This window comes from Sinocyclocheilus grahami, unplaced genomic scaffold (assembly GCF_001515645.1).
Source record: "Sinocyclocheilus grahami isolate Dianchi unplaced genomic scaffold, SAMN03320097.WGS_v1.1 scaffold44.1, whole genome shotgun sequence".
Classification (NCBI taxonomy): domain Eukaryota; kingdom Metazoa; phylum Chordata; class Actinopteri; order Cypriniformes; family Cyprinidae; genus Sinocyclocheilus; species Sinocyclocheilus grahami.
Genome location: NW_015505223.1, coordinates 35,096 through 52,181, shown reverse-complemented (window position 1 = coordinate 52,181; position 17,086 = coordinate 35,096). Strand labels below are relative to the sequence as shown.

At 37.2% G+C, this 17,086-nt stretch overlaps 1 protein-coding gene across 1 annotated transcript in view; it reads left to right on the top strand.

The window, feature by feature from the left end:
• Window positions 1–227: 227 nt before the first annotated feature.
• The window catches only part of LOC107582420 (inositol 1,4,5-trisphosphate receptor type 1-like), a gene marked incomplete at its 3' end in the record, with an annotated part of 51,700 nt that continues 34,841 nt past the window's right edge, over window positions 228–17,086 (top strand). Inside the window, exons 1-4 of the mRNA XM_016268268.1 lie at window positions 228–282; window positions 3,416–3,529; window positions 12,585–12,655; window positions 16,321–16,529. Of these exons, the coding sequence (XP_016123754.1) occupies window positions 3,438–3,529; window positions 12,585–12,655; window positions 16,321–16,529 (372 nt within the window). The remainder of the gene's footprint in view (window positions 283–3,415; window positions 3,530–12,584; window positions 12,656–16,320; window positions 16,530–17,086) is intronic.

The following is a 17,086-nucleotide window of genomic DNA, read 5'->3' as shown; positions in this document are numbered from 1 at the left end:
TAACTGTTGCTTTAAACGCATAATTTATAATTTCTCCAATTTGTGGTTCTAAACACTAACAACTGTTCTAGAATGAGATTTGTCACATTTTATAATCTACAGTGTTTCACCACGGATAATTGCTGTTTTTGTGGGTTAGCTGTTGCATCCATCAGCAGATCAAAAGGACGGGCCGTATGGCCACTTTCGGTTTGAGCAGCTGTAACTGCAGATATTTCCATCTCAAAGGCTCACTCGATGCTCTCTTCCACTCCACACAAATGCACACAGGTGGAGAATTAGGTGAGAGCACAACGCAAGACGCACAACTTAGTATGATAAGAGTGACTTGAGCCCCATGGCCCCTCTTACTCATCTGTTCAGAATACAGCACATCATGAATGACAAGCACAACGAGCCTCTATTGTGTCTGTCTGTGTGTTATCGGGCATAGACATCATTCTCAGGGTGTGAGCGCACACTAGGTTGCTAGGTGATCTACCTTTCTGTGAGTGATAGCTGTGCTGGGGAAGCAGGAAGGCAATTTTGGGGATGCTGCTGTGGTAGAAAATGCTGTGTAACTGGCCATAACTGTTAAAAATCAGATCAAATACTATTGTTCAAAGGTTTGTGATCATTAAGATTTTTAAAATGAGTCTCTCATGCTCACCAAGGCTTCATTTATGTCATTAAAAGTACAGTAAAAGCAGCAATAGTGTGACATTTTATTTCAGTTCAAAATATGTTTTCTATTGTAATACATTTTAAAATGTAATTTATTCATTTTATGCCTCTATATATATATATATATATATATATGAATGAAATATAAATATTTAATATTATAAATGACTTTACTGTCACTTTTGATTAATTTAATGCTTCCTAATTAAAATTTTCCCCAATTTTATTATTATTTTTATATAAATGAATCACATTTACTGCTGCTAAAAGCACTGTGCAAGAGAAAGCATTTGTATCTAAATTACAGCAGCACATAATACTTCACAAGCAAGGTGAGATTATATCTTGGTATAAATTGAATAAAAAAATGTCTGTCACAGCAGCACACAGGATTGTGGGATATTACAGACATTGATGGATACATCTATGCTGCCTTTAACAATAGACCATATGAAGGCATCTCTGTGACATGATGTGATACCCTGATGTGCTCTATATAGAAAAAGCAGCATTTTTCATGTATTAGATACAGCCTTGTGGTCTAATGAGTATTGATACTAACAAGTATTGATAACTGTAACAACTCAACCTCTTTAATGGACACATCAGTATTAATATGACCTGCGTGAGTCAGCTGTCTTAACCGTGGCTTGTGTACTGCAAACACATACTACCAGCTTCATCACTGTCTGTCACACGACTGTTCCCCTTTCGGGCTCTGTCTACATTTATTTTAAAAGATGAAGCTCATGATTATGGTAAGGGGCGTTACATTTCCGACGAGTGCTTGCGGTGTTCGGCCAATCACAATGCACTGGGTCAGCTGGCCAATCAGAGCAGACTGCGCTTGTCGGAAGGAGGGACTTTGTAGAAAACGAAGCGTTTGAGAGAGGCGGGGCATAGAGGACCTACAATAATGTACAGTATTTGAAAAATAATGTGTTTTTTGAACATTAAAGCATGTCAACATATTCTGTTACACCAAATACACAAAATAATGATCTTTAAAAAAGCATCATATGACCCCTTTAAGGTTTTCCTGTGATTTGCAGCTCATTTAGCCAATTATTGTCATAGTAGGCATGTAATTCATTATTATTGTTCCTGCACAGATGTCATTGCAGACTCCCGAGTACCTATCAACTTTATTTCAGTCACTAACTGGTTTAATGTACAATCAGGCAGTCATTATCACAAAACACACTCCAACAGGGATTTTGTAGCTTATTTTTATCTTATCAAGTACAAAAATAAAATAAATGAATATGAAATATTGTTCAGAGTATTATTTTGTTCCTTGTAGAGATGCAGAAGAACCAAACATGAATTCAGAAACATTTGACCGCTTAATGTCATGACTGACCAATCAGAATTTCAGAAAGCTGTGTGATAAAATAAAGTAAACATGTAGATTATACACTTGGGTAATATTTGAATTTCAAACAGAGCATGATGTGGCTTATCAATGGAGATTTCACAGGTAGAGCATGTTTACTGTTCAAATAATAATTAGTCTTTAGTCTTTGTAATCAGACAAAGAAAACAAAGTTCCATTCTTTTGCCAATAGTGCATACACTGTCAGTTCAGATAAAGGCAGATATTATTTCAACACTGTCAACACTGTATTTGTTTGTATTACTCTGATACATAGGCCTATATTGAGCATCTGTGCAGCCTGCCCTGTTCCTTATTGATGTTCTCTGGTCTTGTCTGTCATTGATTGAAGTGTAGGCTTCATCTCCAGCTGAATGTAGCATTGACTATTTGGCATTGGATTTAGCATTGGATTAGTTGCAAATGAATACATAAAGGATCTGAGTGCATATTTGTTCATTTGATCTATTGCTTGTGCTAAACGATCTATTAGCCTAAACATAAAGTGAGACATATTGCTAATATTTTCAATGCCCCCGCAAAATCTCCACTTAAATGAGAACAAAACGGATGTTGTTGTTTTTGGCCCGCTTAGCTCTTTGCTAGATATCGGATCGATTTCAAGGCCCTATTAATAATTTTAAAAATTTTAAATGGTCTCGTGCCCTCTTATTTGTCAGATCCTGTTGCTCTACATAAGCCAGTAAAAAGTTTGATATCTGCTGATAAACTATTGCTCCAGGTACTGCACTTTTATATCTTGGCTTTTGAGTCTGATTTAGGATAGACCTAAATATAATTTTTTTTAATGATTTTCTGCTTGAATATAATAATATAATATCTAACAGATGCTTTGTTATACAGTATTTGATGCTTTATTTCTTTTAGCATATTTCAGTCTTATAATCAGTGCCTCATTAGAATGTATAACATTTAACTTAGCAACAATGTCGCTATACAATGAATGCGACAATACATAGAAAACCAAATCTTTAAGTTTGCATTGCATAAAACATATTTTCAACAAACGGCATTACATTTTAGCCTTTTTAGAAAGGTACAGACAGTACATTGCAAAGAATCAACAAAATGTGCACATGATTAAGTGTCTTTTCATGGCATAGCTGTATTTTCTAGTGCTTTTCTCATTATCCACCCATACAGCGGAAGGACCTTGAATTCCTTTCAAAAACTAGGCCATCTCAAAATGGCAAATTCTCATTTTCTTGAATGCATTCCCATGGTCCTCACACCATTATTGTCTCGCTATCTCCATGTCTGATGATAACCTATATGTCTAAATAAGATGAATAAAGGACATATTGGTATTATGCTGATTTTATTGCACCTTAAATCTGTTTGTTATCTCTTCCACAGGCACACCGAAAAGTGGAGCCAAATGTCAGACAAAATGTCCAGTTTCCTCCACATCGGGGACATCTGCTCCCTGTATGCGGAGGGATCCACCAATGGATTTATCAGCACTTTAGGGTAAGACAGACAACCATCCTCATGTCGTCACTCAGTGTGTTGATATCAGCGTTTTAAATAAGAGGAACTTAATGAAAAAACAGGAGTGCAAGAGGAAAAAGAAAGTGAATGCACAACACTCAGAAATGAGAAGTAACTGAGAAGAGAAATGTTTTGTTTGTTCTTGTGCATTTTCTTTTACAGTGTGGATTTCTGATTCTGTGTTTTCAGTAGGATATGATGAATGACAGTTGCGTAAAGGTGGTTGCTCTGTAGTCCAAGGCAGAGTTGGCTAAGATTTGACTGGTCTCAATACAAATATGGGAAAATATGAGAATTGTTTTCTCCTGAAATGGATGCAGCGACAGATCTTTTCTGCCATGTTGTGATGTACATCCAAGTGTAACAGAAAAATATGTATGGAGGAGACTTGGTTCATTTCATTGGTTGTTGAATGAATTTTGAGATGTGGGCACTGCACTTACAAAGTGGAGGCAGATGAGAGTGAGCCTGCAGGGACGGGTTTAAAGGGTTAGTTCACCCAAAAATGAAACTTCTGTCATTAATTACTCACCCTCGTGTTGTTCCAAACCCGTAAGACCTTCGTTCATCTTCGGAACACAATTTAAGATATTTTTGATGAAATCTAAGGGCTCTCTGACCCTCCCATAGACAGCAAGGTAACTACCACGTTCAAGGTCCAGAAAAGTACCAAGAAGATCAACAAAGTAGCACGTGTGACATGAGTGGTTGACCTGTAAAGTTACGAAGCTCTGAGAATTCTTTTTTGCGCAAAGAAAACAGAAATAACGACTTTATTCCACATTTTCGTCTCTACTGTGTCACTTGTGGATGCGCGTTCACGACAGTTTCATGACGCGAGCGTGTGGCGCTTTGTTTTCTTTGCGCAAAAAAGTATTCTCGTAGCTTCGTAACTTTACAGTTGAACCACAGAATTGTCACAGTGTTCACTAATCTTTGTTAGCATCAGTCCAAAAACTTCAACTGTTTAGTGTAAGTTCATGTTAGTTCAGGTCTATTAAACATTAACAGACACAGCTTTTGATTTTAATAAAGTAATAGTACATTTTGAAATTAATATTAAGTGTTTTTTATTGTTGGTTCATGTTAACTAATGAGGTAACTAAAAACTAATGTTAACAAATAGAAACTTTTACCAATAAAATGTTACCAATTGCACATATGCATAAATAATTCATTCACAATAAGATGAATAACCTGCACTTAGAAAATAGATTATACGAATACATGTGATGAGCTTGAACATGAGCGAAATCTCATGGGGAACTCATGTTTTTTTTAATGAAATGAAATTAAAGTTTTGCCCCTGAAATTTTGGCAAATGTGACCGCACCTTTGTATGGTTGAATTTTATGTCAACTTTGAAAGTATATCGCTATCCTAATTATCAGAAATCTGCAGTCAAAAAAGTCAGTACTTTAGCGATGTCTGAAGTACAGCTCACACAGAAGTCACTTTCAAACCAAGCAGCTTTCTGTTGGTCAGCACGGTGAATTCATGGGACAGACTTGAACATGACTGAAATCTGCACTGGACATTTTTTCGCCCTTTAGTGTTCGTGCAGATTCTTATTGAAATGACTGGATTTTGCCTGTGAAATGTGACCTCACCTTTATATGGTCAATTTTATGTCAACTCTAAAAGTTAAGTCAGAATTATTTTGACATGCAAGGAGGGGTCCACATTACAGATTGCACAGATACTTATTGAAATGACTGGATTTCGCCAGCAAAATTTCACTAAATGTTTATGCATTTTAATATTTCTACATAGCATTATATTTTCCCACTGCTAACGACCTGTGACCCATTTTTGCTTTGCAACCCACCAATTACTTAAATTAGAGATAGTGTATTAATACAGGACAAAAAGTTGTTTAAAATGACAGACAGTTGATTGTAGTTGACGTCTCCTCCATTCACATTTCTGTATTCTGCTCTTCACGGAAATGAAGCCAAGTCTCAACACTGCCCTCCTCACGTCCTTCCCCTGGAAATGAGATTGTGCCATCTTTGCATAATCACACCCTGCCACCTCCTGGCAATCAGCCCCTTTTGCCAGCCTACGTGATGTGACCACACACAAATACACGCACACATGGCTGCCCCACGTCACCCATCCATGGCAACAAAAGCAAGCTTGTGGCTTTGAAGAATAGAACATTGACAGATCTCATTTGTCAAGACGCCGTTGTGCAGTTGTTGTGCATTGTAATCACTTTCTCTGCCCTGCTACTGTGTGCATATAATCATGAGCCATGGCTATATTTAGCTTCACTGGCATACGTAGTGTGTAGTGTTTGTCTCTGTGCCACTGAGCGACCTTAGCACGGATGGGATAATGAGCCACCTGGCCTACAGCTAGGCACAGGGAACCAGAAAGGACACAAAGCTGGTGTGATGAGAACTGACAGTCCTGGTGCACATGTGTACGCGTCAGTCAGGTGCAAACGGAACAAAAGACCAAAGTCACCTGTACATTAGTGACTGGAGAGTGTGAAATTCACATGCTTGCTAGGCAATGGATGAAAACGGGATGCAAATTACATACGGACTTGTTGCTGGTTCATTTGAATACCTTTGACTAGGGCTGCTCGGTTATGACAAATTATAATAACGATTATTTTGGTCAATATTGTAATCACGATTATTTAAAATGATTATTATTGGGCCATATGACCAAAATATTACTTATAATGTATAATATTAGTTAAAAAAAACGTCCTCAAAATTATTGAAAATAATTAAGCTGTAATAAAAAAGCAAAGGAATACAATGCCAGTAATAAAAAAAGCAAAAGAGTACAATAGAATAAAAAATATACAAATAAAACAAACTGTGCTTTAAATTTTTTTTAAGTATTCAGTTAACGGCCTACTAGAGAAATTGAATAACCTAATATAAAATAAAACAGCATAGTCTTCACTGTAAGAATTAAACTTCCTTTGTTTCTTATTAAAGCTACAAAAGTCCTTCAGTCAAGAGCAGTGAGTGATTTTGAATGTGTCTTTTGTTGTTTGATTAATATTAAGCACACAGTCGGCAGCAGGACTATAGCCCGCTGTCACTTTAAGAGCTGCACGGATCCAATTTACTGTTACACAAGTATTTTCATTCTTAACTCTTTACATTAGTTTATTACATAACCGACGAGGGTTTACGTGAATAATCACGAAGCGCCGCATTTTGGTGCATTTTTGTATGTATTTGACCGTTTAGCCGCTAAAAGATGACTTTACATTTCCGTGTTGTGTTCCGTCTCTGAGTGCATCCACAGTAATCTTCCCAAGGAAGCGCAAGTACATTCACGCTTTAAAAATAACGTCTATCGTCTAATCAACGTCTAATCAACTTAAATAAATCAAGCACGTCCCGTTTTGCAAAAGTCTGGTTACATGATTTTACTGATTATGGAGGAACGAAAGAGCACCGCTGGAAAGGGGGGCGGAATGGGGCACAATAATCGTTTTATCTGATGGAGATTCCTGTCTGACCTCATCTGTCAGCCTGTCCATCACCACCGCAAACAAGAAGGGGCTCAAAGTCGATCCTTGGTGCAGTCCCACCTTCACAGTGAACTCCTCTGTCTCACCTACCGCACACATTACCACTGTCCTACTGCTCTCCCTTCCTCAAGCTCGCTCCAGAATCTGTCTTTCTCCTCTTGCTCACAACCTACTTGTGGAGCATAAGCACTAACAACATACTAATAACAACAAATATATATATATACACATACATACTGTATACACACGAGAACTTGCACAATTGGTGGCTGACTAAATACTTTTTTGCCCCACTGTATATATATTTCAAATGTATGATGCCAAAAAATGTAGTGTAGGTTTGATTTACACATTCAAATACTCTTACGATGCCCTGAAATTCTGTGCAAGTTTATTTTGTTCACTGTAATGCATGTACGATGCCCAGAAATTGCAAATCTGGCTTGCAGCTTATTAAGTTTTAAAATGCAGCCAATAATGTACAGTATAAGGGTATGACCAGACCCTTGCTTAGAGTTGCTGTAAAATATATTTTTTTAATTGGATTTTAACTTTAAAATATTGAGGTGGACATTACCACAGACAAGTCCCTATTACTCTAGATAACTATTGATAAATTAAGGACAGGTCTTGCTTGGCATTTTGGCATATTCCCATTCTTTCATCCTCTTGCATACAGGATGTGGCCCAAAAATCCCTCCTCCACTCAAATCTAAACAATAATTGTATATTGCTTTCTGACAACACCATATCTCTCTTTTCTGTCATTTATGTATAACTTGAGAGAAATTGATGACCAAAACATTAATGATTGATAGCCAGAAAATACAGTGGAGATCAAAATAACCAAGGCATTTCAACAAAAACATTTATTTTGTGGAAAACATTGTGATCAAAATTAGAGAACAGTTACCACTGTAGCACGAATGAAGATTAAAACTAAAATTTTGGAGGGTTATAGCTGTCAACAATTAGTAGGAATTGTAGAGAACCCTGCTTTGAATGACTTCTGCACATCTGCGTTTGCAGGACATCACTAGTTTCTCACACTGTGCTGGTGTGATCTTGGTCCACTCTTCTTTCAGTCTCTTCCACAGTTCAGTGACTCTAGTGGGTTTCTTAGCCATAACTTTGTTGCCAAGGATTTCCCAGACATTTACAGTTGAGTTTAGATCAGGACTCTGGGCCGGCCATTTAATTATTTCAGTGTTCTTAGCTTCAAGCAACTTCTTTACCCGCTTTGCAGTGTGACAGGAGTATTGTCTTGCATGAAAATTGCAGGCTGATTGGGAGATGCTTGCAGGGAAGGCATGTTGCTAAAGGAGGTTCTGATAAACATTTGCATTCACCTGCCATGTACCTGTATAAGAGGCCCAAATCCTGCTGCACAAAACATACCCCCAAACCATGACACTTCCTCCACCTCCACCTTTCACTGACTTCTTTACGCACTCGTGGGTTCAGTCTTTCCCCAGTTTGACACCAAACATAATATTTCCCATTTGACCCGAAAAAATTAAACTTGCTTTCATCACTAAAGTGAACTTTGGACGAGTTCTTCTCTCTCCACACAACATGCTTCTCAGCAAAGGTGATTCTAGTCTTTTGATTCTTTCTGCTGATGAGAGGCTTGGTCACTGCAGAGTGCACTTTCAGTCCGACTTCTCTTAAAGGGGTCATATGATGCGATTTCAAGTCAGCTGGCCAATCAGAGCAGACTGCGCTTGTCGGAAGGAGGGACTTTGTAGAAAATGAAGCGTTTGAGAGAGGTGGGGCATATAGGACCTACAATAATGTACAGTATTTGAAAAATAATGTGTTTTTTGAACATTAAAGCATGTCAACATATTCTGTTACACCAAACACACAAAATAATGATCTTTAAAAAAGCATCATATGACCCCTTTTAACGTGCCGAGACAGATTCATACCCTTTTTATCGCTGAACTGGAAAGCAATTCCAGCTGCAGTGTTGAACCGATTCCCCATTGAGAGTCTCCGCATTATCCTGCCTTTTCTTGCATTGGTTTTTCCTGGATGACCATCCTATTTGGGGGACTTGAATGAATTAGTGTCATTGTAAAGCTGCAACATTCTAGAAATCACAGATTTGGAATGAAGCTTCTCTTGCAATGGCTGAAAGGGTCATCCCTTTGGCCTTCACCTGGACCGCTTCCTGTTGTAGGGTTTCAGTAACCTTAGAGCAATCATCTTGCAATCTCAGTGAAAATTAGAGGAATGCTATCAGTTAAATATTATATTGTTTATAATTATTATATTGTATATAATTATATTGTCATATAATTAAGGAAATTTGCACTAGGTGCCTGATTAACACCAATAACTTGTAGGTATCTGTAAGTGTTCTCTAATTTTTATCAGTTTTTTTCAAATATCTCAAAAAGATTTTTATACTGTGCTTCAGAATACAATTAATTAATGAAATATGCTTAAAAAACTGCCCTTCTACTCCTGATAGGATAACTTCAAATAGGACTAAGCAGTGACCTTGAAATTTAGGAAATTTAAGGTTGTTCTGTCATTTTGATCTCCACTGTATGTCTCCGCTGCATTTCCGTTCATATACCCACTGACTCGCTTCGGTTATAGAATGTGTTTGTCACTGTTTTTCATAACTAAACCGAAGTGTATTTAACTGCTGTGTGAAATAAGAATTAGATTGGCAGTGACTCTTGTGGCTCTATTGTGGCTCTTAAGAGCTATAGAGAAGGTATGATGAGAGGCAAATTTTGGTGTCATTACAATACCACTGAATGATTTGATCAATATAAATTGACATTTGCTCATAATGAGCATACAATATAACACCGTGGCTCATACATTGATGCAGATAAACCTTTCAGGAAACACAAAGCCCTCTTGATTTGCAAATTGTTTCTCTTTCTGTACAATAATACTGTAATACTTCACATGTACACTCTAAAAATGGCTGGGTTAAAAATAACCCAATTGGCAACCCAGCGCTGGGTAAATATTGGACAGAACACATGCTGGGTTAAAGTATCCCAGCAGGCTGGGTTGTTGAGAAAACCCAAGATATAGTGATTTTTGCCATTTATGTGCTTGCATTTATGTGTTGCTGGGTTATTCTTGCTGGGTTATTCTCATCATTTTGCCTATGCTTAACAAGACAATAATGGATTAATAAATAATGAACAATACAGGTTATTTAGACTGTTAAAATTATTTTTAATGCCAACTGACATTCACAAATGTGTTAATTTGTACCAATGACAAACGACATGCAATTTTCTTTTTTTATTATTTATTTTCTTTCCAGCAAATGCAAAAATCACAGAAATACAGTTGCAATAAATAAGAAAATTACTTCTGAATGCCATGTGTCCGTTTAACTGGTTAACTATTACATTTTGACATGTTTAACTATTTAAATACACAGTGAAATGACATTGACAATTAAAATTGAAAAAGACAGAGCATGCAAAATCATTTAAAGATGTCCTAAAATTGATATCAAGTATAGATAAGTTAAGGTAGATGCGCACTGCTTAGAGTAGTTAAAGGTATAGTTCACCCAAAAATGCTGTCATTCATTACTCACCCTCATGTCGTTACAAACCCGTAAGACCTTCGTTCATCTTCTGAACACAAGTTAAGATATTTTCGATGAAAACCGAGTGCTTCCAGACCAGGGTGAGTAATTAATGACAGAATTTTCATTTTTGGTGAACTATCGTCAAACACTTAGAAAGCTTTGAAGCAAAGATCTACAGCTGAGAGCAGTGTGCTCTGCTATCGAGCCTGTCTATGGAAGGATATTCCAGATAATTTTCAAAAGGAATTGCAAATTATATTTTCAATTGTGTTTTCCACATGTGACGAATTGTGACATAATCCAAACACAATTGCAAATCTTGCATTACTGTTTGCGTTTTTCACAAATGCACAGTGACTGCCAAATTTCAAATGGAAAAGCAAAGTCCATTTGCAACTGTATGTTTCATGTATTGAGTAATGAGCCTGTCATATTTAAAAAATACAGCGTCAAAGCAGCTTTACAGTATTAAATAGGAAAATAGTGTGTAATAATGAAAAAGGACAACAGTAAACACTCAGTAAACCTCTGGCCAGATGAAACCAGCAGTTAAATTCCAGGCTGCAGCAAAGTCAGATTGTGCAGAGGACTCATCTGGTTCCCATGGTCTTGTGCCAATGACTGTCGAGGTGACGTGGTCTTCACTGGGGATCAGTCTTTGGGGCTCATCTAGTTGTCCTGGTCTCCACTGACATTCAGAGCTGTAGAGGTCATCTCTAGGTGCTGATCCACCATCTGGGCTGGATACGTACTGGATCCTCGTGACTGCAGTGACCATCTGATCTGGATACAGACTGGAACCCGTGTGGCTACGGTGACCTCAGAATAAGAACGAAACAGACCAATGTTAGCGTAGATGCATCATAAGAACAAGTACATCGGGTGTTATTAATTACCACGTCTGCTTTTTCACTGTGTCGCACATGTAACCTACCAAAACTCAAATGGAATCGCAATTACTTTAGCATTTTAATTTCCAATGCCTCACATGGAAGCATGTCAATCCGTGTCCGGGGTGGGACCATACTATGGGGCGTGTTTGTGTTGGGAGGTGATGTCACTCAAAGACGATTGTGCCAAATGCTTGGTAAATGGAGGTAAAGGCACTGCTAAAGGCAGCTGCCACTCCGAGAGATGCGTGTGAAAGAACAGACAGTGCAACCCAGGTCTCCCTATATTCTTGGCACCTTACACAATAAATAATTCCATCGTTTTTACCCCAAATGCAGCGACTATCCCCTGCTAACAGGGGGAGCCAAAACGGTACCCACTATTGGTCAATATTCACCATTAACCAAATGCTTTTCACCTGCCTCAAGAAGAGAGGAATAAAATATAGGGTAAGATGCAAATAAGAGTAGAGTTGTTATGTTTTGCCGACGTGCATCAATCAGAGTGCAAACAGTGAGAGATTTAGGGTAAAAACAACAAAATTATTTATGAATTATTTTATTTGGCACAATCATCTGTGAGTGACGTCAACTCCCAATACAAACATGCCCCATAGTATAGTCCCACCCCTGACACGGATTGACAGGTTTCCGTGTAAGGCATCGGAAATTCAAATGGGGGTAAGTTAGTAATTTTACATATTTTATTTATTTTTAGATTTTTATTTGATTAATATTTCATATTTTAGGTGGTTAATGTGTTTTCCATTTTCCAGATAAAAAAGACTGTACATTTATAAATTTGTCAACTTTTATGGATATGCTAGCCACTTGATGACCTCTATACTAACAAAAGTCTACTTTCAATTGCATGTATCTTTATATATAGTGTCTTTTGTCATGTTGTCAGCTACAAAAAGCACTGTAGCACTCTGAACTCTGTTGAAGTTTCTTTCCCCCACGATCAGTGAAGAAAATGTAAAAAATAGCTGTATAAAAATAGAGATACTCAGTATGCTGCCTCCAGAAAAGTTCTCTGACTCATGTCTCTCATCTCTGCAGTCTGGTGGACGACCGTTGTGTGGTGCAACCAGAATCTGGGGACCTAAACAACCCTCCTAAGAAATTTCGAGGTAAGGCTCTCTGTAACTTCGGACTCTAAGGTGTTATACAGAAATGTTTTAGAGATCTCTGTGGAAGACATGTTAGACCTGTTTTCTTTTTTGCCCTTATTTAAAGGATTTTTTAGGGATGCACAATATTTCAAAACATTATAAAAAAAAAAGCATGTGTCAGGGTGTGCTAGCGATGAGATCACGTCAGCAGTGTGGTCATTCTTGAAGAGAACTTTTGCCAGAATGATTCACTGTTCACGGCATTTAATCTGAGAATTCACGTACAGAGCAATGCGTCCAGTGTGCGATAGAATCAACAGTTAATAGCATGTGCAGTAGCAGCAGCGACAGCCTCCCACGGTTCCTAATGCCTGACCAGTAAGGCATTTTATTTACATAGGGGGCGCTGTTGGACGACTTGTAATAAAATGAAAGTAAAATACACATATCATGAAGATACTTGTGTTTCTGAATAAATAAAGCAGTAATTGATGTCATAAAATCACAAGCGTGGACAGCAAGCCGATCCGCGATCTAACTAAAGCTCCAGAAGAGCCCACCCATGGCCTTCTTGATGAGTGGTACCTGAAGGGATGCCGTCAGCATCCCTCCCACCAATGGCCCGCTCCGTTCCCGCCAGCAGTTCACGAGGAACTCACCAGGATGTGGCGTGCCCCCTACTCGTGTCAATCTCTCTATTTCCACCGCTCTCACCACTGTTGATGGTGCTGAAGAAAGAGAATGTAGCTGCGCATCTGTGCCCTCCATCAGCCCTGGGAGCCCATGTAGCACATCCATCTAAGCCCTGCAGGACTACTTCAGCCCTAGCAAACAGGGCGTATTCAGCGGCTTCCCAGGTTGATTCAGTGCTTCACATGATGGCAATGCTTCAAGTGTTCCAGGTCAAACTTCTCCGCACCATGGACGAGTCTGGCCAGAGTTCTTATGCCTTTAGATAGCTGCATTTTAAAGTTTAGAATTAGACAGCCTTTGCACACATGCTTACGCTGAAAACAACAAAATGGAACCTCAAATGTATAGGGCTCCATTCCTATATTTTGCCCGGGGCCCCCAATTCACTAAATCCGCCCCTGCATGTAATACCTAAAGGAAGTGTTCTTAATCGCAATACTGCTTTGTCCACAGAGGTTACGGGAAACAGCTCTAATTCAGCTTTTCCATAAGCGCCACCTGCTGTCAGCAAGTGGATTTGCCTTTAGATAGCTGCATTTTAAAGTTTAGAATTAGACAGCCTTTGCACACATGCTTACGCTGAAAACAACAAAATGGAACCTCAAATGTATAGGGCTCCATTCCTATATTTTGCCCGGGGCCCCCAATTCACTAAATCCGCCCCTGCATGTAATACCTAAAGGAAGTGTTCTTAATCGCAATACTGCTTTGTCCACAGAGGTTACGGGAAACAGCTCTAATTCAGCTTTTCCATAAGCGCCACCTGCTGTCAGCAAGTGGATTTACAGAGACTTATATTTACATTCAGTCTGTGTGCAGTTTCTGTCTTGGACAAAAATGGACAGAATTTGCATGCCCTTCTGTAAACTTTGACCGGTTGATGAAAAACAAGCTTATGTGGATTCTACACATTTAAACAATTCAGATAAGTTATCTAGAATTATTTATGGAGCAGATAAAATACATATAATCATTTATTAATCAATTATCAATTTGACTTATATATTTTCTTTATTTAAAGGCTGAAATGTGAGGTTTACCTCCAGCACATTTGAACAATACCGTGATAATACTGATAACCGTGATAATTTTGGTCACTATAACCGTGATAAGAAATTTTCATACCGTTAGTTACATCCCTAATATTATAACAGTATATTAACGATTTCATATAATCACCCCAAATGACTCATAATATTTGTTTTTGATTAATTTCCCATTTCTACTGTATAAATGCAAAAGACAGCTGGTATAAAGACAGCCAGTGATTGTCACTGAAATGGTATTGGCTAAAACACAAGCATGCAAATAGGATTTGAAATCTGTGTCAACTGGTAAAGTTAACTGTCTCAGCTGTTAGAGTCTTTCAGAGGTTTTTGCATGTGAAGTGTTAAAGCTCTTGCCAGTGACCCTGCTGCTCAATTCTGGCTGTTTAGTGTCTGGAGTCTTTGCCCAGTCTGAGGGGTTTCTTTCTGTGACGTTGATGTTTTAACATGCTTCACACGGTTATATTACCTTTTAAGTCCAACTGAGGTGCTTGAGCACACACAGTGTATGTAGAATAATTTTTCTTTACAGTCCTTACATTTTTGAGGACCGTTTATATCCGTCATAATTGCAATAAAACTGGCATTTGGCTTCAAGTCAGGTATTCTTTTTGTCCAAGTCGGTCTTGCTCCTCCTCAGAGAACTGAGGCTTTTTTGCATATTTAGTTTGAGGAGTTGGAGAGAGTGATAAAATATTTTGCACTTTTGTATAATTTCCCCCCCTGAAGTCCATTTTGAACATTAGTCAAGTCTTCTTATATAAAAAAAGTCATAATTTAGTTTGTCGTTTTCATCCTTTCTCTGACTCCTAAAATTAAACTGTCTGTTTTTGCTACTGTGCCTTTAAATAAACTAGTTCATCCAAGAATAAAAACTCTGCCATCATTTACTCACCATCATGTTTTATGGTTTTCTTTCTTCTGTGGAACATAAAATGTTTTTTTTTATGATGCTTACATTGTGTTCTAGCTGTTCTTTCTCTAAAATGAAAGTGAATGGGTTAGTAAGCTTTGAGAATGACAAAAAAGCAACATAACGATTCATGAATGTGGTCCATATGATGATAATTTTATGTATTTTTTTAAATCTTCTGCTGATGTAGCTTTAAAATCTCACTTGCATATACTGTACATACACTACTATTTAAAAGTGTGGGATTGCTAAGACCTTTTAATGTTTTTGAAAGAAGTTTCTTATGCTTACTATAAGGATGCATTTTATTAATCAAAAATACAGTAAAAAAAAAAAAGAAATATTATTACAATTTAAAATTAAAAATGCTTTTAAATAGAAAACAGTTATGTATTCCTGTGATCAAAGCTGAATTTTCAGCATCATTACTCCAGTCTTCATTGTCACATGATCCTTCAGAAATCCTTCTAATATGCTGATTTGCTGCTTAATAAATATTTCTCATTATTATCAGTGTTGAAAACCGTTGTGCTGCTTAATATTTTTCTGAAAAGTATTTTTTGCATGTAAAAGTCTTTACTGTCACTTTTCATCATTTTAGTCCTATTAAAATCAAGTATTTCTTAAAAAAATAAAAAAATAAATAAAATGACTGACCCTAAACTTTTGAATGGTGTATCCTTTAACAATGGACTGTAGCAGGCCTGGTGCTGTCTCTGTCTTAGAGTGTCACACACACTAATAAAACAATATGGGCTCCAGACCTTCAGAATGAATCTTTTATGAATTCATTAAACTTTGTGAGATGATCTGATCACCTGGGATAGATTTATTTACCTAATTGAAAGTCACTGAATTGAATATCGACCTCCTTCTATGGTTCAGAGCTGGTAGCACACCTTGTGTCAATGTATAATTATTTTTTATAGTTGATGCTTTTTTGCATGCTAGTTTTGCCATTTAACTATGGCACATTACCAAATGTTTTTATTGAGTGTTTGGTGAAGGCTTAGTGTTATTTTGCTTTATAGAAGCAGCCTATGTGATACTCCAAACAGCGAATCAGTTACTCCGACACAGATCTCTGCGGTTGTTCATGAGGATGAGTGTGTATTCATTGTGTGTTGTTCATTGTGTGTATCTTAACATATCCATGTATGTCTGTATGTATATTTTGTTTGTGTCAGCTTCATTAAACAGATGGATGGGAAGCGGAATTGTCCATTACTTTGGCTTCAGTGTGACAGATTTTAATGGACAGATGTTGTGTTTTTATTGGGACTGATGGATGACTCTGAGTCAGACAGCTCTAGTTAGCCGGATGGATGGCAGATTCTCCCTTTCCAGTGTAATATATACTCAAGCTAAAAGATGAAGTGCTAACAAGAATACTCTTTATAGAGAATACTCTAGAGATATTGCTCTTTAACAAACACAACTCCTGTATTTCTATTTAATTTTATTTTATTATTTTTGTAAATAGATTTTTTTTTTAGTTTAAAATAGTTTTTGTCATGGAAATATACAATTTATTTACATATATATTGACATTAGTCATTAACAAAATAATAATAATAATTAAAAAAAAAAATAGATAAACTAGTCAACAATTGACCAGACACTTTGGAGTGTAAAAATGTACTACTCTCAGCTTTTATGTTTAACATTTTAGCATATTTGGGACTATTATTTTTAGCAGGATTATTGACTACAAGATATGACCAGGAAAATGTATTTTATTTGATTGAACAATTGAAACTGGATAGGTAAAATCATTGACCAAAATTAAACTATATC